The following is a 27,356-nucleotide window of genomic DNA, read 5'->3' as shown; positions in this document are numbered from 1 at the left end:
TGTGCTATACAGTATATCCTTGTTGCTTATTACATAGTCATTTGTATCTCTTAATCCCATATACCTATCTTGCCCCTCCCCATTTCCCTCTCCCCACTGGTAACCACTAGTTAGTTTTCTGTATCTGTGAGTCTGTTTCTGTCTCACTATATACATTAGTTTGTTTTATGTTTTAGATTCCACATATAAGTGATATCATACAGTATTTGTCTTTCTCTGGCTTATTTCACTAAGCATGATATCCTCTAGGTCCATCAACATACAGAGCCTTTGGAAACATGATCCCTGTTGCTCCAGACTGATTTCCCGCCACTCCCCTCTCTGCGGTCACCTCCCAGCACTCGCCCACACCCCACCAACCAAACCTTCAGTCTGACACACTGATTTTCAGTTCCTCCAATTTCTCCTTTGTGCATGCTCTCACCTCTGCTTGAAGAACCCCTCAAGCCATGCCCTCCTCCAAGACAGAGGTAGAGGCTACTGCATATGGCATGGTGGTGGTCAGAGCATGGACTTCACACCTAACTGCTTGAATTTGGAGCCCTGCTTCATCACTATTAGCCATAAGTCCACGGGCTACTTAACCTTAACCTAAGTCTTAACCTTTCTGTATCTTAGTTACCTCTGCTGTTAAGTACCAAAGTCGTGGAATTATTTGGATTACATGATTGACACAAGTACTGCATGTAGAATAGTCCTTGACAATAGTAAGCATTCAGGTGATCTTAACTTTTATTGTGATTAATTAGTTATTGAGAGTGAGCCACACACCGTGTTAGCCACTGAGGTGACAAAGAGGAAAGGATATTTCTATCCCTCATAAGCTAGCAAAGAAGAAAAAAATATATTGTTTAAATACAAAAATGATGTCTTTTCATAATTGTTATGAACAAAATGCCTAGTAGCAAAACGAGAATGAGTTCACTCCCCACAACAGCTGGACCAGAGACTGGGAATGTGATTTGAGGTGCAGAGCAGGCATCAGGGAGAGAGGGATCTTTTAACATCTAGCCACTCATGTGCCCCAGGCCTAGAGCTTCTTGAGGTACGGGATGAAAGCTGGTGGGGATATGGGAGAAGAGAGGCCACTCATAGGGCTCATCCTCTCCATTTAATCCTTCTTCTTGAGGAGGAGTGAGGTGAGAGTTGGAGATCGGATGGGGGCACAGTGGAAATGAATCTAGGCGGCTTTTAGTTGAATGAAAATTGATGGGTGGGAGGAGAGAAGTCTCAAGACATGAGATGGGGGAACAAAAGGCACCTCCTAAGACCCTTGGGACCATAGAGGAAAACTTATCCCCCTGTGATTTAGCCACAGATGGGGGTTAGCAATGAGGTCAGCAATATCCTGAAAGCACACTCTCAGATTTTAAGATATCCCTTGAAATCTCACACTGTTATATTTAATATTTATTATTTGTGTGAAATGGGTAAAGTACTTTGTTGCTAACTGCAAACATATATATACTGTCTTTTATTATATACTCCCAGTAACTATGAGACTCTGTGTGGGGTTGGGGGAGGCCAGGGGAGCATGCCTTCTCTTCACACATTTCTTTTCCTTATTGCATTATTACATTTTCTTTTTAAGTCTTATGAGTCTTTTCCTATTATTGTATAATTTAAGCGAGTATCTCAAGATCTGTACTCCAGTTCTTAGTCTTTAATTTTTTATAATTCGTATGATATATAGATTATTATACATAGTGCATATCATACAGCGATCGTGTATTTGGATAATCACTTATCCATTAATTATAGCTTCTTTCCTTAGCTAAAGAAAATCTGAGAAACATTGTGAGTCCTAAGATTTAACCACAAATTTAAACAGTTTTGAGGATTTGTCAGAGATATTTGAGATGTGCTTTTACCATTTTTACCACTAACTTCTTATCCCTGATTTTTTTTTTTCTTTTTCTTTTTTGCGGTACGCGGGCCTCTCACTGTTGTGGCCTCTCCCGTTGTGGAGCACAGGCTCCGGACGCGCAGGCTCAGCGGCCATGGCTCCCGGGCCCAGCCGCTCCGCGGCATGTGGGATCTTCCCGGACCGGGGCACGAACCCATGTCCCCTGCATCGGCAGGCGAACTCTCAACCACTGTGCCACCAGGGAAGCCCCTTATCCCTGATATTAAACTTAAATTTCTTATTTGCATATTTTAATAGTTTAGTAGGTTCTACTTTCTTAATTTGCCTTTAAGTTAAACCAAAGCTAATTCCTCAATTCATCTAACAGTCTAGTGCACGTTTTGTTGTATTTAAAGGTCTCTAGGTTGGTCTTTGACATATTAATTTCACTTTCTTGCTTACCAGTTAGAGAATTTTAAATCTTAGAGATGATGGAATTCTCACAATCACAGGAATCAAATTCCTTTTGCTTGCATGTAACTCCTCACATGTCACATAGCTTTCTTTTCCTTGTATCCCAATCAGAAATAAGACAGAAGCCTATCTTTATCTAAATATTATCTTACTATTTTATCTGGTGAATGGAAACAGCTGTTAGATGATGGAAATGTTTTTATAGATGACAGAGAAAATGTCAAGTAAAGGAGTTTTTGTTCTTCTGGCTGATGGATGAAGTGCCGTGTGTACAATATATTTATCATGGGGGTCATACTGGAAAGAAATGGCCTCCATGTAAAACCAGCCACGGCTGCATTACAAGGATAAAGTAAATGTGTCAGTGATGAAGGGGCTGCTATTCACAGCCAAACCATCAGTCGGCCATTGTGCTGGGGGCAGCTGAGTCACTGAGCGTATTCTGATCCTAACTGTGTGTACCAGCTGGTCCTGAACACTGAACTTGTTGTTAATTTACATCACATTTGTGACTCCCTAGCGTTACCCATTCAGGGACATCAACTACACGATAAATTCTGTGTCTGTGATTATGTGATCTTTTGTTAGGGACCCATTAAGTATATTGTAAAGAAAATGGATGGCCACCCTTGGTTTTTCAAAGGCAATATGTTTAAGGACCTTTATTCCCATGCACATAAGTTAGGCGATTCAATTTATTATTTCTCCCAGCAAATGTAGTTTTAATCCAAATATATCATTTTAATCCTTTAGGTTTTTTCCTGGCACAGAGCAAACAAAAATCTTCATGGTGCCTTGTGACAGTAATAAAACTTACACTCCTTGTAAGATAACTGTGCTAAATCCTACAGACTGTTATTGTCATTTTCATTTAAAAACTGATCTAACTAAGATTCAGAGAAGTTAAGTAATCTGTCTAAGGTCACAGAAATAATCAGTGATAGACTGACATTTTAGCCCAGGTTACTAAACTCCTAAAGTTCAGCTTTTCCTCCTGGTTTACACTGACTAAATAAGGAATCCACCAAGTATTTAAAGGGTATCGGGGGGACCTTCAAGTTGACGGAGGAGTAAGACGTGGAGATCACCTTCCTCCCCACAAATACATCAGAAATACATCTACTTGTGGAACAACTCCTACAGAACAACTACTGAATGCTGGCAGAAGACCTCAGACTTCCCGAAAGGCAAGAAAATCCCCACCTACCTGGGTAGGGCAAAAGAAGAAGAAAAAACGGAGACAAAAGAATAGGGACAGGACATGCACCTCTGGGAGGGAGCTGTGAAGGAGGAAAAGTTTCTGCCCACTAGGAAGCCCCTCCACTGGTGGAAACGGGGCGTGGGCAGGGGGGATGCTTTGGAGCCACAGAGGAGAGCGCAGTGACAGGGGAGCAGAGGGCAAAGCGGAGAGATTCCCACACAGAGGTTCGGTGCCAACCAGCACTTACTAGCCTCAGAGGCTTGTCTGCTCACCCGCTGGGACAGATGGGGGCTGGGATCTGAGGCTGGGGCTTCGGAGGTCAGATCCCAGGGAGAGGACTGGGGTTGGCTGCGTGAACACAGCCTGAAGGGAGCTACTGTGCCACAGCTGGCTGGGAGGGAGTCCGGGAAAAAGTCTGGAGCTGCCAAAGAGGCAAGAGACCATTGTTTCCAGGTGCTCGAGGAGAGGGGATTCAGAGCACCACCTAAGTGAGCTCCAGAGACAGGCGCGAGCCATGGCTATCAGCTCAGATACAAGAAACGGGCATGAGATGCTAAGCAGCCACCAAGAAGCCTGTGTGCAAGCACAGGTCACTCTCCACATCTCCCCTCCCAGGAGCCTATGCAGCCTGCCACTTACAGGGTCCCGTGATCCAGAGGTAACTTCCCTGGGAGAGCACACGTCGCGCCTCAGGCTGGTGCAAACTCACGTTGGCCTCTGCCGCCGCAGGCTCGCCCCGCATACCAGTTATAACTACTGTACCCCTTCCTCCCCCCGGCATGAGTGAGCCAGAGCCCCCTAATAAGCCACTGTTTTAACCCCGTCCTGTCTGGGCGGGAACAGAAGTCTAAGGGCAGCCTACACACAGAGGTGGGGCCAAAACCAAAGCTGAACCCCAGGAGCTGTGCGAACAAAGAAGGGAAAGAGAAATCTCTCCATGTAGACTCAGGAGCAGCAGATTAAATCCCCACAATTCCTTTTTTTTTTTTTTTTTTTTGGTGGTACGCGGGCCTCTCACTGTTGTGACTTCTCCCATTGCGGAGCACAGGCTCCGGACGCGCAGGCTCAGCGGCCATGGCTCACGGGCCTAGCCGCTCCGCGGCATGTGGGATCTTCCCAGACCAGGTCATGAACCCGTGTCCCCTGCATCGTCAGGCAGACTCTCAACCACTGCGCCACCAGGGAAGCCCCACAATTACTTTTTTATTTTACTAATTTAAATTTTTTAAAAAATTTAATTATTTAATTTTATTTATTTATTTATTTTTCTGTCTTTTTTTTTCTCCCTTTTCTTCTGACCCATGTGGCTGACAGGGTCTTGGTGCTCCACCCTAGTGTCAGGCCTGAGCCTCTGAGGTGGGAGAGGCCAAGTTCAGGACATTGGACTGCCAGAGACTTCCCGGCCCCACATAATATCAATCGGCGAGAGCTCTCCCAGAGACCTCCATCTCAATGCTAAGGACCACCTCCACCTAAAGGCCAGCAACTCCAGTGCTCGATGGTCCATGCCAAACAACTAGCAAGACAGGAACACAACCCCACCCATTAGCAGAGAGGCTGCCTAAAATCATAATAAGATCACAGACACACCAAAACACACCACCAGAAGGACAAGATACAACCCCACCCACAAGAACACAGGCACCAGTCCCCTCTACCAGGAAGCCTCCACAAGCCACTGAACCAACCTTACCCACTGGGGGTAGACAACCAAAACAATGGGAACTACGAACCTGTAGCCTGCGAAAAGGAGACCCCAAACACAGTAAGTTAAGCAAAATGAGAAGACAGAAAAATATGCAATAGATGAAGGAGCAAGGTAAAATCCCACCAGACCAAACGAATGCAGAGGAAATAGACAGTCTACCTGAAAAAAGAATTCAGAGTAATTATAGTAAGGATGACCCGAAATCATGGAAACAGAATGGAGAAAATACAAGAAACATTTAACAGGGAACTAGAAGAACTAAAGAGCAAACAAACAATGATGAACAACACAATAAATGAAATTAAAAATTCTCTAGGAGGAATCAATAGCAGAATAATGGAGGCAGAAGAACAGATAAGTGACCTGGAAGATAAAATGGTGGAAATAACTACTGCAGAGCAGAATAAAGAAAAAAGAATGAAAAGAATTGAGGACAGTCTAGAGACCTCTGGGACAACATTAAACATACCAACATTCGAATTATAGGGGTCCCAGAAGAAAAAGAGAAAAAGAAAGGGTCTGAGAAAATATTTCAAGAGATTAGAGTTGAAAACTTCCCTAACGTGGGACAGAAATAGTCAATCAAGTCCAGGAAGCACAGAGAGTCCCATACAGTTAAATCCAAGGAGAAACACACCAAGACACATATTAATCAAACTATCAAAAATTAAATACAAAGAAAAAATATTAAAAGCAGCAAGGGAAAAGCAACAAAAAACATAAAAGGGAATCCCCATAAGGTTAACAGCTGATCTTTCAGCAGAAACTCTACAAGCCAGAAGGGAGTGGCAGGACATATTTAAAGTGATGAAAGGGAAAAACCTACAACCAAGATTACTCTACCCAGCAAGGATCTCATTCATATTTGATGGAGAAATTAAAACCTTTACAGATAAACAAAAGCTAAGAGAATTCAGCACCACCAAACCAGCTTTACAACAAATGCTAAAGGAACTTCTAGGCAGGAAACCCAAGAAAAGGAAAAGACCTACAATAACAAACCCAAAACAGTGAAGAAAATGGTAGTAGGAACATGTGTATCGATAATTACCTTAAATGTGAATGGATTAAATGCTCCAACCAAAAGACATAGACTGGCTGAATGGATACAAAACAAGACCTGTATATATGTTGTCTACAAGAGACCCACTTCAGACCTAGGGACAAATACAGCTGAAAGTGAGGCGATGGAAAAAGATATTCCATGCAAATGGAAATCAAAAGAAAGCTGGAATAGCAATTCACATATCAGACAAAATAGACTTTAAAGTAAAGACTATTACAGGAGACAAAGAAGGGCACTACATAATGATCAAGGGATCAATCCAAGAAGTAGATATAACAATTGTAAATATTTATGCACCCAACATAGGAGCACCTCAATACATAAGGCAAATGCTAACAGCCATGAAAGGGAAAATCGACAGTAACACAATCATAGTAGGGGACTTTAACACTCCACTTTCACCAATGTACAGATCATCCAAAATGAAAATAAATAAGGAAATACAAGCTTTAAATGACACAATAGACCAGATAGATTTAATTGATATTTATAGGACATTCCATCCCAAAACAACAGAATACACTTTCTTCTTAAGTGCTCATGGAACATTCTCCAGGATAGATCATAACTTGGGCCACAAATCAAGCCTTGGTATATTTAAGAAAATTGAAATCATATCAAGTATCTTTTCCGACCACAACGCTATGAGACTAGATATCAATTAGAGGGAAAAAAACTGTAAAAAATACAAACCCGTGGAGGCTAAACAGTATGCTACTGAATAACCAAGAGATCACTGAAGATACCAAAGAGGAAATCAAATACCTAGACACAAATGACAATGAAAACACGATGACCCAAAATCGATGGGATGCAGCAAAAGCAGTTCTAAGACGGAAGTTTATAGCAATACAATCCTACCTCGAGAAAAAAGAAAAATCTCAAATAAACAACCTAACCTTACACCTCAAGCAATTAGAGAAAGAAGAACACAAAAACCCCAAAGTTAGCAGAAGGAAAGAAATCATAAAGATCAGATCTGAAATAAATGAAGGAAACAATAGTAAAGAGCAATAAAACTAAAAGCTGGTTCTTTGAGAAGATAAACAAAATTGAGAAACCACTAGCCAGACTCATCAAGAAAAGAAGGGAGAAGACTCAAATCAACAGAATTAGAAATGAAAAAGAAGTAACAACTGACCCTACAGAAATACAAAGAATCATGAGGGATGACTACAAGCAACTATATGCCCATAAAATGGACGGCCTGGAAGAAATGGACAAGTTCTTAGAAAAGCACAACCTTCTGAGACTGAACCAGGAAGAAATAGAAAATATAGAGACCAATCACAAGCACTGAAGTTGAAACTGTGATTAAAAATCTTCCAACAAACAAAAGCCCGGGACCAGGTGTTTTCACAGGCTATTTCTATCAAACATTTAGAAAAGAGCTAGCACCTCTCCTTCTCAAACTCTTACAAATTATAGCAGAAGGAGGAACACTCCCAAACTCATTCTACGAGGCCATCATCACCCTGATACCAAAACCAGACAAAGATGTCTCAAAAAGAGAAAACTGCAGGCCAATATCACTGATGAACATAGATGCAAAAATCCTCAACAAAATACTAGCAAACAGAATCCAACAGCACATTTAAAGGTTCATACACCATGATCAAGTGGGGTTTATCCCAGGAATGCAAGGATTCTTCAATATACGCAAATCAATCAGTGTGATACACCATATTAACAAATTGAAGCATAAAAACCATCTGATCTTCTCAATAGATGTAGAAAAAGCTTTTGACAAATTTCAACACCCATTTATGATAAAAACTCTCCAGAAAGTAGGCATAGGGGAATTAGCATAATAAAGGCCATATATGACAAACCCACAGCCAACATTGTTCTTAGTGGTGAGAAACTGAAACCATTTCCTCTGAGATAGGAACAAGACAAGGTTGCCCACTCTCACCACTGTTATTCAACATAGTTTTGGAAGTTTTAGTCACAGCAATCAAAGAAAAAGAAATAAAAGGAATCCAAATTGGAAAAGAAGAAGTAAAGCTGTCACTGTTTGCAGATGACATGATACTGTACATAGAGAATCCTAAAGATACTACCAGAAAACTACTAGAGCTAATCAATGAATGTGGTAAAGTAGCAGTATACAAAATTAATGCACAGAAATCTCTTTCATTCCTATACACTAATGATGAAAAATCTGAAGGAGAAATTAAGGAAACACTTCCATTTACCATTGCAACAAAAAGAATAAAATGCCTAGGAATAAACCTACCTAAGGGGACAAAGTCCTGTATGCAGAAAACTATAAGACACTGATGAAAGAAACTAAAGATGATACAAACAGATGCAGAGACATACCATGTTCTTGGATTGGAAGAGTAAAACTGTGAACATGGCTATACTACCCAAAGCAACCTACAGATTCAATGCAATCCCTATCAAACTACTACTGGCATTTTTTACAGAACTAGAACAAAAAATTTCACAATTTGTATGGAAACAAAAAAGACCCTGAATAGCCAAAGCAATCTTGAGAAAGAGAAAAAAAAACAGAGCTGGAGGAGTCAGGCTCCCAGACTTCAGACTATACTACAAAGCTACAGTAATCAAGGCACTATGGTACTGGCACAAAAACAGAAATATAGATCAGTAGAACAGGATAGAAAGCCTAGAGATAAACCCATGCACGTATGGTCACCTTATCTTTGATAAAGGAGGCAAGAATATACAATGGAGAAAAGACAGCCTCTTCAATAAGTGGTGCTGGGAAAACTGCACAGCTACATGTGAAAGAATGAAATTAGAACACTTCCTAACACCATACACAAAATAAACTCAAAATGGATTAAAGACCTAAATGTAAGGCCAGACACTATCAAACTCTTAGAGGAAAACATAGGAAGAATACTCTTTGACATAAATCACAGCAAGAACCTTTTTGACCTACCTCCTAGAGAAATGGAAATAAAAACAAAAATAAACAAATGGGACCTAATGAAACTTAAAAGCTTTTGCACAGCAAAGGAAACCATAAACAAAGTGGAAAGATAACCCTCAGAATTGGCAAAAATATTTGCAAACGAAGCAAGTGACAAAGGATTACTCTCGACAATATACAAGCAGGTCATGCAGCTCAATATCAAAAAAAACATTCAACCCAATCCAAAAATGGGCAGAAGAGCTAAATACACATTTCTCTAAAGAAGATATACAGATTCCCAATAAACACATGAAAGGATGGTCCACATCACTAATCATTAGAGAAATGCAAATCAAAACTACAATAAGGTATCACCTCAAACCAGTCAGAATGGCCATCTTCAACAAATCTATAAACAATAAATGCTGGAGAGGATGTGGAGAAAAGGGAACCCTCTTGCACTGTTTGTTGGGAAGGTAAATTTATACAACCGCTATGGAGAACAGTTCCTTAAAAAACTAAAAATAGAACTACCGTAGGACCCAGCAATCCCACTCCTGGGCATATACCCTGAGAAAACCATAATTCAAAAAGATACATGTACCACTATGTTCATTGCAGCACTATTTACAATAGCTAGGAAATGGAAGCAACCTATATGTCCGACAGATGAATGGATAAAGATGTGGCACATATATACAATAAAATATTACTCAGCCATAAAAAGAAACGAAACTGAGTTATTTGTAGTGAGGTGGATGGACCTAGAGACTGTCATTCAGAGTGGAATAAGTCAGAAAAAGAAAAACAAATACTGTATGCTAACACATATATATGGGAAAAAAAAAAGTGGTTCTGATGAACCTAGGGGCAGGACAGGAATAAAGGCACAGACATAGAGAATGAACTTGAGGACACAGGGAGGGGGAAGGGTAAGCTGTGACGAAGTGAGAAAGTAGCATTGACATATATACACTACCAAATGTAAAATAGATAGCTAGTGGGAAGCAGCCACATAGCACAGGGAGATCAGCTCAGTGCTTTGTGACCACCTAGAGGAGTGGGATAGGGAGGGTGGGAGGGAGACGCAAGATGGAGGGGATATGGGGATATATGTATATGTTTAGCTGATTCACTTTGTTATACAGCAGAAACTAACACAACATTGTAAAGCAATCATACTCCAATAAGATGTTAAAAAAAATAAAATATCAATAAAATACAAAACAATTGATTAACTTTTAGAAGCAAAATGTTTTTTAAAAAGCTGTTTTAGGGCTTCCCTGGTGGCGCAGTGGTTGAGAGTCCGCCTGCCGATATAGCTGACGTGGGTTCGTGCCCCGGTCTGGGAAGATCCCACATGCCCCGGAGCGGCTGGGCCCGTGAGCCATGGCCGCTGAGCCTGCGCGTCTGGAGCCTATGCTCCACAACAGGAGAGGCACGCGTACCGCAAAAAAAAAAAAAAAAAAAAAAAAAAAAAAATCTGTGTTAATAATCAGAACCTGAAAAAATAGACTGTGATAGTTTAACTCTGAAAATTAAAGATAATTCCATAAAATCATTTTATTACTTTATGTGCTGCTTGAAATAGTAATATATTAATAGATGTAAAAGTTAGATATAGTTAAAAGATATAGCTAACTATTGTCTTACAGAACACGAGTGCCCTAAAAAATGGTTTTAGGTTCAGTACACAACTCCAACCAATATAATAAATAAAAATAATAAAATAGCAATAAATGCTGAAATAGGAACAATATTTTTGAATATTAACTGATATATTTTTCATTTCCCTTGAATCATATGCTCTTGTCTATGGCTGCAATATCTAGTAGAAATATAAAATGAACCACATATATGATTATCAATTTTCGAAGTCATATTTTTCAAAAGCAAAAACAAAGGTTCGGGCTTCCCTGGTGGCGCAGTGGTTGAGAGTCCTCCTGCCGATGCAGGGGACACGGGTTCGTGCCCCGGTCGGGGAAGATCCCACGTGTCGCGGAGCGGCTGGGCCCGTGAGCCATGGCTGCTGAGCCTGCGCGTCCGGAGCCTGTGCTCCGCGACGGGAGAGGCCACAGCAGTGAGAGGCCCGCGTACTGCAAAAAAAAAAAACAAAAAAAAAACAAAGGTTCAAGTTTTAAAATATATTTTATTTAACCAAGTATGTCTAAATTTTAACATTTCAATATGTGTCAATATAAAAATTATTAATGAGATATTTTGCATTCCCCTTTTTGCAAAGTTTTCAAAATCCAGTGTCTATTTGTCTTTTGCAATTCAACTCAGTTCTGATACTACATTTTCATCTCAAGTATTTGATCTCTATTTAGGTTTCATAAAACTTACAGTGTAAAAGTAGAAACACATACCCAGTTTGTTCCAAACATATTTAAAAGTTTTCTAATAATCAAAGCAAGTACCAGTTTTAAAAACTGAAATTAACTAATATTAAAAATGCAGTCCCTTGATCCCACTGTCTATGTTTCCAGTGCTCAGTAGCTCTAGCTAGCAGCTACCATATTGGGCAACGTAACTCTAGGATTTATCATCTGTTATTCAGTGTCTCAGAGAAGGACATGCCATAAGAGAAGGGCCAACATCTATCTCCCCGTTTCCCTGTCTGCTAGCTTCTGGCAGCCCCCACTCTACTCTCTGCTTGTATGGGGTTGACTATTTTAGATTGCACATATAAGCGAGATCTTGCAGTATATGTCTTTCCTCGCCTGGCATATTTCACTTAGCATAATGTCCTTCAGGTTGATCCGTGTTGTCTCAAATGGCAGGACTTCCTTCTTTTTTAATCCTGAATAGTATTATATCTATACATACCACACAGGTATAATGTATAGCAATGTAACTACACTGTATTGTGTACTTGAAATTTGCTAAGAGTAGGTAGATCTTAAATGTACACATACACACAAAATGGTAACTATGTGATGTAATGGTTACATTAAATTAGCTTGATTATGGTGATCACAATGTACACATATATAAAAACAGCAAGTTGCATACCTTAAGTATATCGATTTTTTAAATTTGTCAATTATACCTCAGTAAAACTGGAAAAAGAAAAAGAGAGATGGGCCAGTACCAATTAGAAAAGGAAGACAATGTTTGGCTTCAGTAGTCAAATCTCTCTTTGTCAAAAAAGAACAGGAATTTCTAAATTCCAAAGCTACCTTTACATACCAAAAGCAAAATTTGAAGATCTGTGTATTTTATTACAAGGTAATAATAAAGAGTACACAGGATATAGTATAAACAGGGTGGTACCACCAACATATAGATGGGGAAGGTGGCAGACTTTCTCTCTCCCTCATTCTGTTCCTCTTCAGTGCAGGATGGATGCCCATGATGAAGTTTAGGTCAGTTAGGGGGAAAAAAAGTAGCTGCATGCTCTATACAATCTAGGTTTAGTACATAAAATTTATGGCTTCAATATACCACTGTTTATCGTGCTTCCCCAACACAGCCCTGAAAGGTCTGAATTATGTGGACACAAATCTGGTACAAAGTCCATGGTCTTTCTACCACTGCATTACCTCTCATCACAATTCTATTACATGCCCTATCAAATACATTTACATTGCAGTTTGGCAAATGTATGATCATGGATAAGTATGGATATAATAATAAGACTTTCAGGACACTGCACACCTGGCTTAATAAATGTACACTCCAAATTTTGTTCAATGTCTCTGTACCAATTTGCAAATAAATCTCCAGTGGAGTGCCATGGAATTCTACCCTTGACACTGCCTTGTTATTGGTGATCTGTATGGTGCTAAGAAGAAGCTGAGAGAAATGGGATTAATTTGATAGATGTCAACCTCAAAGGTCAAAAGGGTTTTAACAAGGTGGAATGCTATTTTGAAAACAATTAAGAAATTTGATTTTTTAAAAATAACCCCAGGAATCCAAGATAAGAAGAACTTGGTGGGACATCAGTCCATGTGAGGACTACAAACAATATGACCAGTAGTAATGCTATGTGGTTATTAAAAAAACAAAACCAAAAAAACCTATTGCTTCTTAGGATACATGAATCAAAGTAGTCCAAACCTGGAAATCAGTTTAAAGAATCCATCCTAACCTGATTATGAATTGTAGATCCATGAGTAAGACTATAGGGTGCAATCCGAATAAACCCACACATTATGGTCAATTAATCTATGACAAAGAAGGCAAGAGTATACAATGGAGGAAAGACAGTCTCTTCAATAAGTAGTGCTGGGAAAACTGGACGGCTACCATTCTCTAACACCAAACTCAAAATGGATTAAAGACCTAAATGTAAGACTGGATACTATAAAACTCCTAGAGGAAAACATAGGCAGAACACTCTTTGACATAAATCACAGCAATATTTTTTTGGAGCAGTCTCCTAGAGTGATGGAATAAATACCAAAATAAACAAATGGGACCTAATTAAACTTAAAAGCTTTTGCACAGCAAAGGAAACCATAAACAAAATGAAAAGACAGCCTAAGGAATGGGAGAAAATATTTACAAACGATGCTACAGACAAGGGACTAACTTCCAAAATATGCAAGCAGCTCATACAGCTTAATATCAAAAAAAAAACAACCCAATCATTTTATACATAAGGAGTTCAAGGCTTAGATAGGTTGAATAACTTGCTTAAGTAAGTGACAGAGCCAGGACTCAAACCCAAATCTCATTGGTTCCAGAGCAGGTAACCTAATCACTATGCCACAGTTATCCCTTATGGATCATTTTTACAAATTCCAGTCCATTCATTCATTCACGCATGAAGCAGATATTGATTGATTATCATAGTTTTCTTTTGACACCATGACAAAATACCACAAACTTAGGGACTTAAAACAACCCAAGGTTATTATCCTAGAGTTCCATAGATCTGAAGTCCAGCATGGTCTCACTGGGCTAAAATCAAGGTTTCAGCCTGGCTGCATCCCTTCAAGAGGCTCTAGGGAGAATTCATTCCCTGCCTTTTCCAGCTCCCAGAGGCTATCTGAATTCCTTGGTTGGTTGCTCCCTTTCTCCATCGTCAAAGACAGCAGCATAGCATCTTCAGATCTCTCTGATTACAGTTAGGGAAGGTTATCCACATTTAAAGACTCATGTGATTTGGTGACATATTCACAAGTTTCTAGGATTAGAGCTTCGGCATTGTTAGGGGGCTAATATTCTTTCTATCACAGGTGCCTACCCTGTACCAGGTTTTGATCCAGGCAATATGAGATAGACAAGGAGGAGAAAGACAATAGCAACTAAACACATGCATATGCAAGACAATTTCTGATAGCGATGTGTATTTTCTGACAATAAAAGAGTTCAAAAATTCACTTTTCCCCAAGCATGCCATTCATGCATTCATTAATTCAACATTTTGGAATACCTACTACATAAAAGGAGTTCTATGCATTTCAGGTAGAATGGTGAATGGACAGAGGTTTTATTCTAATGGAATATTCTCGTGGAGGCAACAGATATACCTACACAGAAATGGGGAACATGATTTTAAATAGTGACAAATGCTATGAAGAAAATTCTCTATACTCTTTCTCTTGTGCCTTTGCATTTTTCATTTATTCGTTCTTTTATTTAGTAAGTCTAGTAAGTCTTTTGAGTGCTTACTGTGTTTCAGGCAAAGTGCTAAGCTCAGGGCTTACAGTGCAGACTCCAGATTTGCCTTCTGTGTCCTCACTGTAGTGAAGGGAACAACCTAAATGAGTATAAACCACACATTGTGGTAAGTGTTTTGGGAGAGGACGACGCAGGTGCTTGGGGAGCGCATAGCAGGGTTACGGATACTCTCCCTGGGTCTAGGACACCTTTTACCCCCATTTTCCCTTTGCCGGGAACTCGTACTCATCCTTCTGGATCTAACCTAGATTCCTCCTCTTTGAATAACAGTTTCAGGTGTATAGTAAGTAATTAACAAACACAAACATTTGTCTTTTTATTTTATAATAGTATTGTTTTAAAATTGTACAGTGCTTTCTCATTTACCCAAGAGATAGATTAATATTCTCACAAGTGAGTCCATTCACTTTACTACATGGGCATTGAGATTATTTTTTAGTAAAAGCAAACAAGTAAGCAAAACCCCTTTATATGTGTGTCAATTATTGTATATATTGTATAAGCAAGGAGAAAAATGTGTAGAAGAATATACACCTCGCTGTTAGCAGGTAGCAAATGACTGGTTTTAACCTTCTGTATCTTGGGGCTAATAGATATTCATGGGATTGATGAATAAGAACTACCTAATAATGGCTAAATGGCTTGGCCTATGAGGTAGTGAGCATTCACTGACCCTTGAGGACTGAGCAGATACCATCCTGCTCAGATTATACACCCTTCTGTTTGTGTTTTATTTTAGCTACATTTTGACATCTGGTTAACCTAGATGGTTTCATAAGTGAATTAAAAACCAAGAGAGCATAAATAATCAATTCCTGTCCTGTGTCCAACTTGCTTAATAGATTCTCATGCTATAATTTCCTCTTCTGCAAATTAGGTATAATAGACCTTCTGTAAGGATAACACAATTAGACTGGTTAAAAGGCACTTACATTCATAAGTACCAAAAAGTTTCCTAGTACATATAAGTGCAAACTCAAATTTTTCTTTTGTGACATCCATGTCAACTGATTATGGTACAGAAAAATCTGTGCATTATAAAGCACTACAGTGACCCACTTTAAAGTTGAAATTATTTGAAGAGATGTCGTCCTTCTCCCATAACGCTTAAAATTCAATTATCTTCTATTCTGGTTCCGGACATTAAGTGGGGATCTGGTGGGGGAAGAGCCAAATCCCAGACTATTCCTAATATAAAAGCCTTTTCATGAGTTTGCATAGTGGCCAGACTGTGTCTTGGGACGCTTTATAAACAGTGCTTAAGTCATAGAGCATCTTAGGAATAAACTCAAATTCAAGAGACACTTCAGAGGATTGTAACCCAAGGTCACAGATTACTTTAGGCTTACACAATTTGGATAAGTTAGGGCTGAGCTCTATCTGTGATGGCCTCTGGGGTTGAAGGAGAAGGCAAATGTTTTCCAAAGCCATACAGATTCTGTAGGAGATTTCCCACACAAACTACATATATACTACTTCCTACTTCTTCCTAATAGTAGAGTATAGATGTAGCCTCACTGCTATGTACTATGGTGGCCTTCTTTCCCGTATTTTTCATTTCATTTCCCTTGCATTCACTGATACTTAGCTTATGCCATTTTCTCTAGGCAAGAAATCAATCAAGAAAGAAACAAAGGTTAAAGGCACCAAAGTGCTTTACCGCTACTTCCCATTGACATCTCTCCTTCTCAAAAGTGCCACCCCCAATAGTTAAGTTGTATATTCTTCATAGTAAGCTTTGTCTTGAGTCAATTTTTTCATCTATAAAATGAAGATAATGATGATTTCTTACTAATATGGTTATTTTGAGGATTTAATAAGTAAAGTAAAATGCTTAGAACATTGCCTTGAACAGCCATCGCTCATTAAATCATAGCTATAATAAGTATTAGCGGTATTAATACTTTTCAGTTATCATTTCACGTTCATTTTGTTTTAATAAGGATAGGATGTCTTTAGCGTTCTGACAGATGTGAAGAAATGCAAAGGTAAGAAGTTAGTAATCAGCCGCATAGCTGTGTTACAGAAAATCCCACAAGCAGCTCAAATTTCACTCCCTGTTTATATGCACGAGTCAAATAAGGAATTACTCTATTAGGTATGTCACTGGACACCTGAAGTGGTGTGATATTCTTGCCTTGTTACTCATGTGGGCAAAACTCTTTAATATATTCTCTCAGAATGGCAAAAGCACCATTTTCTCTTTCTCATCTCCTATTTCCCTCTCATGTATACTTATTCTTCTTAACTGAGATTATTTAGCTCTTTCAAGCACAGGCTTAGAATACACAGACATAGCTCTGAAGGTCATAGGCCCAAAATGGAGATAATCCAGGTTTTTTTTCCCCTAGAGTATCAGGACCAGGGATAGATTGCAAAGAGCTAGAACTTGGCTAGGTAGAAGCCTTGTATCACATGAACTGTTTAAATATTCATACAGTGTGTACTGGCAGCTAACAGGGCTGCAAACTTGCCCAGAAAAAAAAAAAAAAAGAGAAAAGATAATTACTGAATTTCATAGCATTCTAAAATGGCTGCCATGAACTAAAAGCATAAGTGCTGATTTTGGTTTAATCTCTTAGGCAAATGTATTTTTTATTCAACTGAGGACAATAGGCAAGTGGTTACATACATTTCTAAGTATTTTTCTGATTATATTATCAGTATCAGATTCTGACATTAATATCATAAAAACTGATTGCACTGTCAAAGCCATCTCTTTAATAGTTACTTTACTAGTGACTTGAAATAATAACTGACACATTTCCTTCACAGTCAACAGATTTACTTATATAGGAACACATGGTTTAAGTTATGAGCAATTGAGCTATAGAATAAATCAGATTGGGGGAAAGACTGGGTTTTTTGAGCATGGTGGCTCACAACTTGAAGGCATTTCATTCTGTGCAATCAGCTGACACTTAATTGTTCTTCATTAGCATATGTGAAGATGCCAAAAATGTAGGTGTTTACTAATTGTTTTGTTTTGGCTTTAGCTGACACATTTCCTCCATCATCGTTAATTTTTTTTTGTTGTCCTAATGGTGGTTGATAAAATTTGGTTAAAACAAAGTAATTTCACAATTTCAGGTAACAGCATAAAAGCAAACCTTGGCACTGTATTGAACTTTAAATTCTTTTTTCAAAGTAGTATCTGTTTAGTGGAAATCCACTCCATTTTGTTTTTTATAACTATACTCACAACTTCTAATTTTTATAAAGTATGCATCCTCTCCATATGGTATACAAAAATGTAAACATTAAAAACATTCATTCATCAGTTTTCCCCTTCTAATAGTATTGATCTAAAATGTAAATTCAGATGAAACAAGAATAAGTACATTAAAAGTTAAAAAAAAGTCACTTGGAATGTCTGCACTCAGTATCTTATACTTTTAAACTCTACTTTTAAGAAACTTCTTTCAAAAAATTCATAAACTTCAGTTAATTATTTGAACTATATAGGCATATCTATGTCAATAAATATATATATGTACAGACACATATATGAGGTGTATATCAAGGAAATATGTTCATGGAAAGTCATGTTTTTCATTTACTATTTCAGATGTACATTACCAACACAATCAAAGCCAAAGGAACAAGACTTGCTAAGCCCGTTCTATGCCTGGGCTTAATGTGTTTGGCCTTTCTTACTGGGCTCAACAGAGTAGCAGAATATCGAAATCATTGGTCCGATGTGATAGCAGGCTTTCTGGTTGGAATATCTATAGCAGTATTTCTGGTAAGTACAAATTTCTTTAAATATCATTTGTTTCTTAATCAACATGTATAACCACCTATTAGAAAATACAGGTGTGAATCACTGGGTTTAGTTGTCAAAAGGTGGTATAGCAAATAGAAATATTTATGTTTTAAGTCATTCGTTTCTTCCTGCTCCCTCGTTTATTCTGCGCAAAGTCAGGTTTGGGGGTGAAGAAAACACATTGGGTTGACCAAAATGTTCGTTCGGGTTTTTCGTAACATCTTACGGGAAACCTGAACGAAACCTGAACGAACCCAATATATTCTACATTTAAAGGTGAACAAAATATTTTCATGTAAAATGGAACGGGGCTAAAAACACTCATGCCTCCCCAGATGGTTTTTAAAACTGGGTTGTTTGAATATTTTAAAAGTTTCCTCATGGCACTTTACATCCTGGAGTATGTAGACCATCCCAAAGTGCCCTGGTGCCTCTGCGCAGTACTCTTCGTGAGCCGCCAAGTCTCAGCACCTGATAACAGGTGAACCTCACTTGTGAGATGAACCGGTTCCCTGCAGTGACTAAAAACCCAGGGATAGTTTCCAAGATGACGTCGCGCAAATCAGATTTTGCCAAGGAGTGAAGAGCATACGTAGTGACTTCTGATGAAGTCATCTCTACTCTTATGATAAAATCCCCTTGGAATATGTCTATAGGTTTTAGTTGTTGGAAAATATACTTCAGTCTGGCTGTAGAATTAATCAATCCATTATAAGTATGGATATTTTACCCAGATGGAAAAAATGTGTAGACTACTGTAGAAATCAAAACATATTTTTGGGGCTTCCCTGGTGGCGCAGTGGTTGAGAATCTGCCTGCTAATGCAGGAGACACGGGTTCGAGCCCTGGTCTGGGAGGATCCCACATGCCGCGGAGCAACTAGGCCCGTGAGCCACAACGATTGAGCCTGCACGTCTGGAGCCTGTGCTCCGCAATAGGAGAGGCTGCGATAGTGAGAGGCCCGCGCACCGCGATGAAGAGTGGCCCCCGCTTGCCACAACTAGAGAAAGCCCTCGCACAGAAACGAAGACCCAACACAGCTAAAATAAATAAATAATTTAAAAAAAAAAACAAAAAAAAACGTATTTTTGTATTGACACATTATAAGAAACACTTTATTTTAATTTTAATTATATTTAAATTGTTTCTCCAGAGTAACTTTCCTTCTTCAGTTTATTTTCACTAGTTCATAAGCAGTAAGCAAAAACTTACATGAACCTTTCTTCTACCAAAGCTTTGGGCACTATCTTTGTGTCGGGCATTTTAGGAGGTTATTTCTTCTAGAACTTCCTGCGGTAAAGTGGTGACTATCCCCTGATCCCTCTCTAGACCCTGTGCTGCTTTTCTTGCTGATGTCACTCCCTCTGATGTCCAAAGTCCTGAGAGACTTAGGCTCACCCCACTCTGTTTCCCAGAGATATCCTGTAGCCTCAGGAAAACTGGGGCCCACCCACGCTTGGGCCAAAACCTTTCCCTTGCTGTCACTTATCACAATTGAAACAGGTTAACTTTTTATAAAACAGAACAAAACAAAAAGCATCTTACATAAATCCTAAGAAAATAATCATAGGCAGGGCAAAGAGCATACCAAAAGTCAAAGTTTTAAAACTGCTGTCAGATGTAACTGCGTTTCAGCTCTGCGGGTCCAGAACATCTTTGCTAGCATCTCATCAGGCTTCGTCTTATCCTCCTGTGGCTGTTACGATCTTCCCTTTACTGCCAGTGAATGTCGTGACACCCTGCGTTGTGAAATCTAGAGCCCTCATGTCTTCCCTGTCGCTTCCTTATCTGAGAACCATGTGGTGAATGATGAGTTGGGCTCTGGATACCCCTTGGGTTCAAGACCCTCCTACTGCACATATTTAGAACATTCCACAGGCCCCTTCAGACATTCCCATGCACCCAGGAAAATGACCTTATAAAAAGGTCATGTGAAAATGCTTTAACCACGTAATGGCTAAACAAGCTTTTATACGTTCATTCCCAACTGTTTATGAATGTGAGTGCCTACAGGTGCCAGGCAAGGTGTCAAGAACTGGGGCTGCAAGGAGGCTCAGATAAGCATGACCTGTCTGCTGTGGGAATTTGTTTCCGGGGTCAGGGAGGAATAGTCAGGTTATTCCCGTAAACGTTCCCTCCCTCTCTTCCTTCATGAAACAAACATTTACTGAGACCCTATTCTAGTCCAGGCACTGTGCTTGGTGCTGGGAATAAATACACGAAAAAGATACAATCCAGGTACTCAAGTAGATCGCAGTCAGGTGGGACAAGGTGGACACAAAGAGTTCTATAGAGGGTAAATGTAATGGTAGAGGTACATATACTCAACACATCTACCCTGTTGGGATTAGGGACAAATCAGAAAGAGGAGATAATTTATAAACTTGAAAGGTTTGTAAAGCAGGTAGGTCTAGCCTGGGGCATAAGGAATGAGGGGCAAAGAGCACAGAGCACAGAGGCAGTACGAAATGCTTCATAAAATAAGTATGTATGAATCCTCTCCTATAGTCTAGGCCCAAGGCGCCATGTGCATCTGAGAGAACATGGCCCCCGGAAATGGTACCAGACCTCCAGCACGAGTGACGAGAAAGGGGAGTGGAAGAGCACACAGGGGAATACCCTGAAAGGCCTTGTATGTTATGACAATAACGTAGACTTTTGTTTAAAAACGTATGTGATTTGGGAGCCTCTGTCAGGGTCCAAGTGAGTTGAAACAGAAAAACAGCCTGATTGAATCTGAATCCCAGCTTCTTTATCTACTCAGTTTGTGCTGTTAAGCAACCCTCAGTTTCTTCCTCTTTAAAGGAGGCTATAAACAGCCTCCTTAAGGGATTATTATAAGGATTTATAAAGGTTAAACAAAATGGTGTGTATATTCAGGGCATGGCCACATGGATGACTGAAATAATTTCTGTAAGTGAGAGTTTGTTTCCTGTCAGTCCTTTTACTTTCTGATAAGATTTGTGCTTTGGGGAAAATATGTTTTCTGGAAAATAAAGCTCCAGGTGAAGATAGAGGAGACAAGTTAGGCAGAACCAGGGAAATAAGATGGCACAAATCGGGCCTCTGAGGGCACAGAGAGAGGGGAGGCTATCGGGAGGTATTTGGGAGGTGGAATGTTTTGGAGCTTGATGGAACATTGGAGATGACGAGGATGAAGCAGGCAGCAATCTATGATGACTCTCGGATTTCTCACTTGGGCAACTAAGTAGAATATTTATTTCAAGCAGTGACTGCAGCTCTGGCTTACAATATGCTGGGGTGTTTCCAGTGATCCTTCAGTGTGTGCAGATCACTAAAATGATTCCAAAATAAAATTAACAGTAACCTACTCCAAGACTCTGTGTGTCGGTTGAAGGCGTTCACATCCCCCATCACCCACACCTGGTGTCTAGCGTTTGCCTTTGACCCACTCTCCTCCTTCACCCCCACACCCAGTGACTGATCTAGTTCCAGTTCATTTCCACCAGAGTCTTTCTCCCATGTCGTATTTCTGCACTGTTCTGACCATAGCCTCTCGATTTTAGAGATCAAAACTTCTTACCTCTATTATATCAACGGGTTCCTAGCTGCCTGCTCACTTCAGACTCTCCTCCACATACCTCACATTCTGCTTCATACACATGATACCATAATTCATTGCCAATAACAAAGCAAAACAAACAAACAAAACCCTCTTTCCTGCTGCATGAAATCAGACACTTCCATTGAACTTCTGGGATCCTCCATAGTCTGGCTTCACTCTTCCCGGCCAAGTTTATGTTTCCCTCGTTGCAGTGGAACTCCTGCACTTGGAATCCAGTCAGTTTTCTTCCTGTCTTACACAGACAGGCTCTGTCTGGCCTGTGCGTTGCCTCAGCTGGAACACCCACTCCTCTGTATAGTTTAGAGAGCAAAACAGGAGTGGGAGTCAGACAAACCTAGGTTGAATCCTTCTGTTGCCACTTTTTCTTTTTGCCACTTTTGCTGGATGTGTGACATCATACAAGTCACTTAGCCCCTCATCATCCCTAAAATAGTGAGGCCTCCCCTGAACTGTATTTAAAGTGATTACCCCTCCCCAAGGACTCCTTTTCTCATTTCCTATTCACTTTTCTCCACTGTGTAATTCAACTTTTAATATACCACATATAATATTTTTGGTTTTGTTTTTTGCTATCAAACCCACTGGAATGTAAGCCACTCACAGAGAAGGTGTTTATTTGTTTTCATCACTGTGTATTCTCAGTATTGGGTCTGGTACATAGGAGGTTCTCAGGAAATATTTGATGAATGAATGAATGAACTGTTTTATTTACTTTCCAGAGCTCTTTTGAGGGTTAAGGGAAATCACATATATAATAAAGGCAGTCGAGTGTGTGGTACAGAGAAGGCTCTAGGTATCATGGTCTTCACCTTTGATGACTGTATTCAAATCCTTTATGCACTTGAGATTTTTCTTAGACAAATCCCAGCTTCCCCAGGAAGTGTCCCTGACTACATGGTTCTCCCATTTTTCCTGAATTTCCACTGCACTTGAAGTCAGTCCTGTTACAGTCTAACGAGTAATTACCTTCAGTAGTAAATTTATTATTCTTATCTCACGTGCCTTTTCTTCAAAGTTAGAGAACACAATCCCCAAGCTTAGGAAAATACAAAGCAAATACTAGTTGAACAATAAGTGTAGATTGACTAATATTGTTTTATAAAAATGTGTGCCTCAAAGCACTTACAACAAAGATGCATATTAGTGTCCAGCAGAAAAGTTCAAGTTTACTGAGCCAAAGCAAAAGCTTGTCGGGTTGACATATGTGATATCATAATAATAAAAATAGGAACTATTTGAATACTCTTTACTATATTAACTCAATTAATCCTCATAACAGCATGTTGAGATGTAATTATTATTGTCCTCAGTTTTCAGATAAGAGAAACAGGTCTCGTTATATTAAGTAACTTGCCTGGACTCACAAAGTTAGTAAATGAAAGAGCCCGGGATTAAGCCCCAGGCCTGTTTGACCCCAAAGCCCGTGCACATAGCCCCATACAACAGAGATGTTTTATTTGCCACAAGCAAGAGAGAAAATGATCACAGATGGATCAGATTAATTTATTATCACTACGGGATAAAGGAAACAAAAATCTATGTGTAACGGTGACTTAGGAGTGTCATTTTTTGGAAGAGAGGGTAGAATTACACTCATGGAAACCACTCATGTAAAAATAGAATGTTTCAAAAGAAAATCACTTTAAATTGTACAGGAACGTTAGAAAATTTGAGAATTTTTAGGCTGGATACATACATGCTCATTCATTAATCTGTTCATTCACGGTGGCACTGAGAATACAATAGTGATCAGAAAAAAAAACATGTCTGCTACCATGGAGCTGACAACCTTGTCAACCAAAACACTATGCTAACAGATGTATAATTTCATATAGAGATAGGTGCTTGGATGAAAAGAATCACAGGTCCTTGCCTGCAAACAAACAAACAAAAACAGCCTGGGGTCAAGGAAGACTAGTAAGGAAGTGGAGGGGAGATGGTGATACCACAGATGAGTAAGATATGGTGCCCAAAGACAGTGGAGATGAGTATTCCGAGCAAAAGGCAGTGAAAGGGAGCAGAAGGTGTTTAGATAACCAAGAAGGAAGGTTGAAAGGTGGGCCAGAGTTTACACTTGAAGAGAAATGAGAAGCCAAGCCACAAAGTGGTTTTAAGAAGGTTGACATGATACAATTTGCATTTTGGAAAGACCATTCTCACTTCTTTGTAGGAAGGGATCAGAGGGAGGCAAGATTGGATTTAGGGAGACTTTAGAAAGCCATGCAGGAATTCAGGCAAGCGGTGGTGATTGCTTAGTCGATGGAGTCGGTGTCGGAGATAGAACAAAGCAGATATAAGAAATCAAAATCTTTAGGAAGGAAAATTGAGCAAATTGAGTGACTGGTTGAGTATAAGAGGTGTCCAAGTTTTCAGCCTCGTGCAGCTGCATTAGGGGAACGGGAATGTGAGGGGTATTGCCTTTCCCTGAGAGAGTCCAGAAAAAGATCCAAGTTTTGGAGTAGGGCCAGGAGATGGGCGCATCTTGGGTTTTATTTTGAACATTTGTTGAATTTTTCATACGTTTGCCAAACAAAGAAATGGAGCTAACTTGCTAATCTATTACAAACTCTTCACTTTCAAATTGAGAAGACTGAGACCTAGAGGACTGTTCAAGAACTTACAGACTCAGGATCAAAAAAACAGGTCAATTGCTTTTCTTGGAGTATTTTTCTAATAGGATATCAGTTTCTTGCTTGTGAACGTTACAAGACTTACTAAATATTTGAATATGATTCTAGGGAAGATTTGGTAATTTCCTTCCTTATGATTTAAATAATAACAGTAATGAAGAGTAATCATTATGTTAATAGATGCTTTAATGAATATCTACTCTGTGTTAGGCATTTAAATATTTCACATGTGAATTCTTAGCTGCTTCAATGGGGTGTTGTCCTGACCCTCAATTAAGGTAAAGAGATAACTGATAATACCTTTCAAAGAGTTTTCCAAACCTAAATAACGTTAAAAGCAATTAAACTAATTTCAGTAGCCCATATTAACTCTAGATGAATGTTTCTTCATCTAGTGACTTCCTTTTGTCTATGTACATAGTTATTTTAGCAAATTTTAATTCAGAAGAATTTGTAGCAATGTTTTTCATCTGCCGATTTTCCATTAATTTATAATATTAATGAAAAGGGAAATGTGCATGTGTGTGTATATATGTCATGAAATGGGTATGAAACTGCTGTTTGTTATGTTGTTGTTGGCTAAAATTCTTGATTATATTCTTTGTGCTCTTGGCAGTAATCAGTTGGCAAACTACAGCCCATAGGCAAAATCTGGCCTGCTGCTTATTTTTTTTTAAACTTTTTATTTTATATTGGAGTATAGTTGATTAACAATGTTGTGACAGTTTCAGGTGTACAGCAAAGTGATTCAGTTATACATATGCATGTATCTATTCTTTTTCAAATTCTTTTCCCAATTAGGTTGTTACAGATTATTGAGCAGAGTTCCCTGTTCTATACAGTAGGTCCTTGTTGGTTATCCATTTTAAATATAGCCGTGTGATAAGTTGTATTGGGACACTGATATGCCTATTCCTATATGAATTGCCTCTGGCTGCTTTCACGCCAAAATGGCAGAGCTGAGTACTTGCTGCAGAGATTGTATGCCTGCAAAATCAAAAATATATACTATCTGCCCATTACAGGCACAACACTATCTATTAGTCCTTTGCAGGGTCAACATTTGATAGAAGGATTATCAAGTACCCATCTCTAAGCCTTTGCCATCCCTTACTTTAAACATCTTGATGGCAGTGATGAAGCTGAGGTATCAAATAATCAGGCTTTGATCTATGCTTCTGATCTGTAATTATTCAAGGAAGTGGAAGGATAATAAGTATATAGCAATTTGCAAGGAGATTTTTTTTCTGAGATAAAGTCTCAGAGTATGTGTTATTTTGTAGATTTGAAAATTTTATTTAAAAACTGGAGAGTAACCAAGATCTAATTGGCCTTTGAAAATATTCAGTAATGAGCCCTACTAAAGGAGAGGCTTTCCAATGGAGGATTTGTGAAAAATATACAGTGTAAATTTATACTTGTATATTAAGCATTTATTTTTTTAAATGAATGTTAGGTTATAAATTGCAAGTAAGTTCTATATTTTGGTTTGATAATAGAATATAAAACCCAGAAAAAGAAGACTCAAGAATAGCTTACCCATTAGTTCAATATAAGCAAATAATAGCAAATAATTTTCCTGAATTGTTTAAATCACTATTACTTTTTTTTTTACATCTTTATTGGAGTATAATTGCTTTACAATGGTGTGTTAGTTTCTGCTTTATAACAAAGTGAATCAGTTATACATATACATATGTTCCCATATCTCTTCCCTCTTGCGTCTCCCTCCCTCCCACCCTCCCTATCCCACCCCTCCAGGCGGTCACAAAGCACGAGCTGATCTCCCTGTGCTATGCGGCCGCTTCCCACTAGCTAGCTACCTTACGTTTGGTAGTGTATATATGTCCATGCCTCTCTCTCACTTTGTCACAGCTTACCTTTCCCCCTCCCCATATCCTCAAGTCCATTCTCTAGTAGGTCTGTGTCTTTATTCCTGTCTTAGTCAGAAAGAGAAAGACAAATACCCTTTGCTAACACATATATATGGAATTTAAGAAAAAAAAATGTCATGAAGAACCTAGGGGTAAGACAGGAATAAATCACTATTTCTTAAAGTTTGACTCACCTACATTTTTTTTTTTTTTTTTTTTTTTTTTTTTTTTTTTTGCTGTACGCGGGCCTCTCACTGTTTTGGCCTCTCCCGTTGCGGAGCACAGGCTCCGGACGCGCAGGCTCAGCGGCCATGGCTCAGGGGCCCAGCGGCTCCGCGGTATGTGGGATCCTCCCGGACCGGGGAACGAACCTGTGTCCCCTGCATCGGCAGGCAGACTCTCAACCACTGCGCCACCAGGGAAGACTAAGAATGCCTTTTAAAAGTGGCAACTCCTAGGCCTTATCCTTCATCTGTGAAATCAGAATTTTTAGGAGAGGGCTTCGGAATGTGCATTTTTAAAAGTGCCAGAACTTTATTTTATGCACACTAGAATATGAGAACTTCTGGTTTAATTCAAATTCTGTCACTTATGGGATATAAGTGGGATAATTGAAACAAGGGCCAGTTTCCTTTATGTAGAAGTTCTTCTATTTCAGTGGTAGCAGTAGTAAGCTATTGTCGA

At 39.2% G+C, this 27,356-nt stretch overlaps 1 protein-coding gene across 3 annotated transcripts in view; it reads left to right on the top strand.

Moving 5' to 3' along the window:
• PLPPR5 (phospholipid phosphatase related 5) overlaps positions 1-27,356 on the top strand; it is a 130,368-nt gene that overhangs the window by 79,954 nt on the left and 23,058 nt on the right. For all 3 annotated transcript variants that reach the window (XM_060006415.1, XM_060006414.1, XM_060006413.1), the window contains one exon: positions 18,385-18,561. In XM_060006415.1, the coding sequence (XP_059862398.1) occupies positions 18,385-18,561 (177 nt within the window). The remainder of the gene's footprint in view (positions 1-18,384; positions 18,562-27,356) is intronic.

This window comes from Delphinus delphis, chromosome 1 (assembly GCF_949987515.2).
Source record: "Delphinus delphis chromosome 1, mDelDel1.2, whole genome shotgun sequence".
Classification (NCBI taxonomy): domain Eukaryota; kingdom Metazoa; phylum Chordata; class Mammalia; order Artiodactyla; family Delphinidae; genus Delphinus; species Delphinus delphis.
The sequence above is the reverse complement of the archived record's forward strand: the minus strand, read 5'-3'. Positions and strand labels throughout refer to the sequence as shown.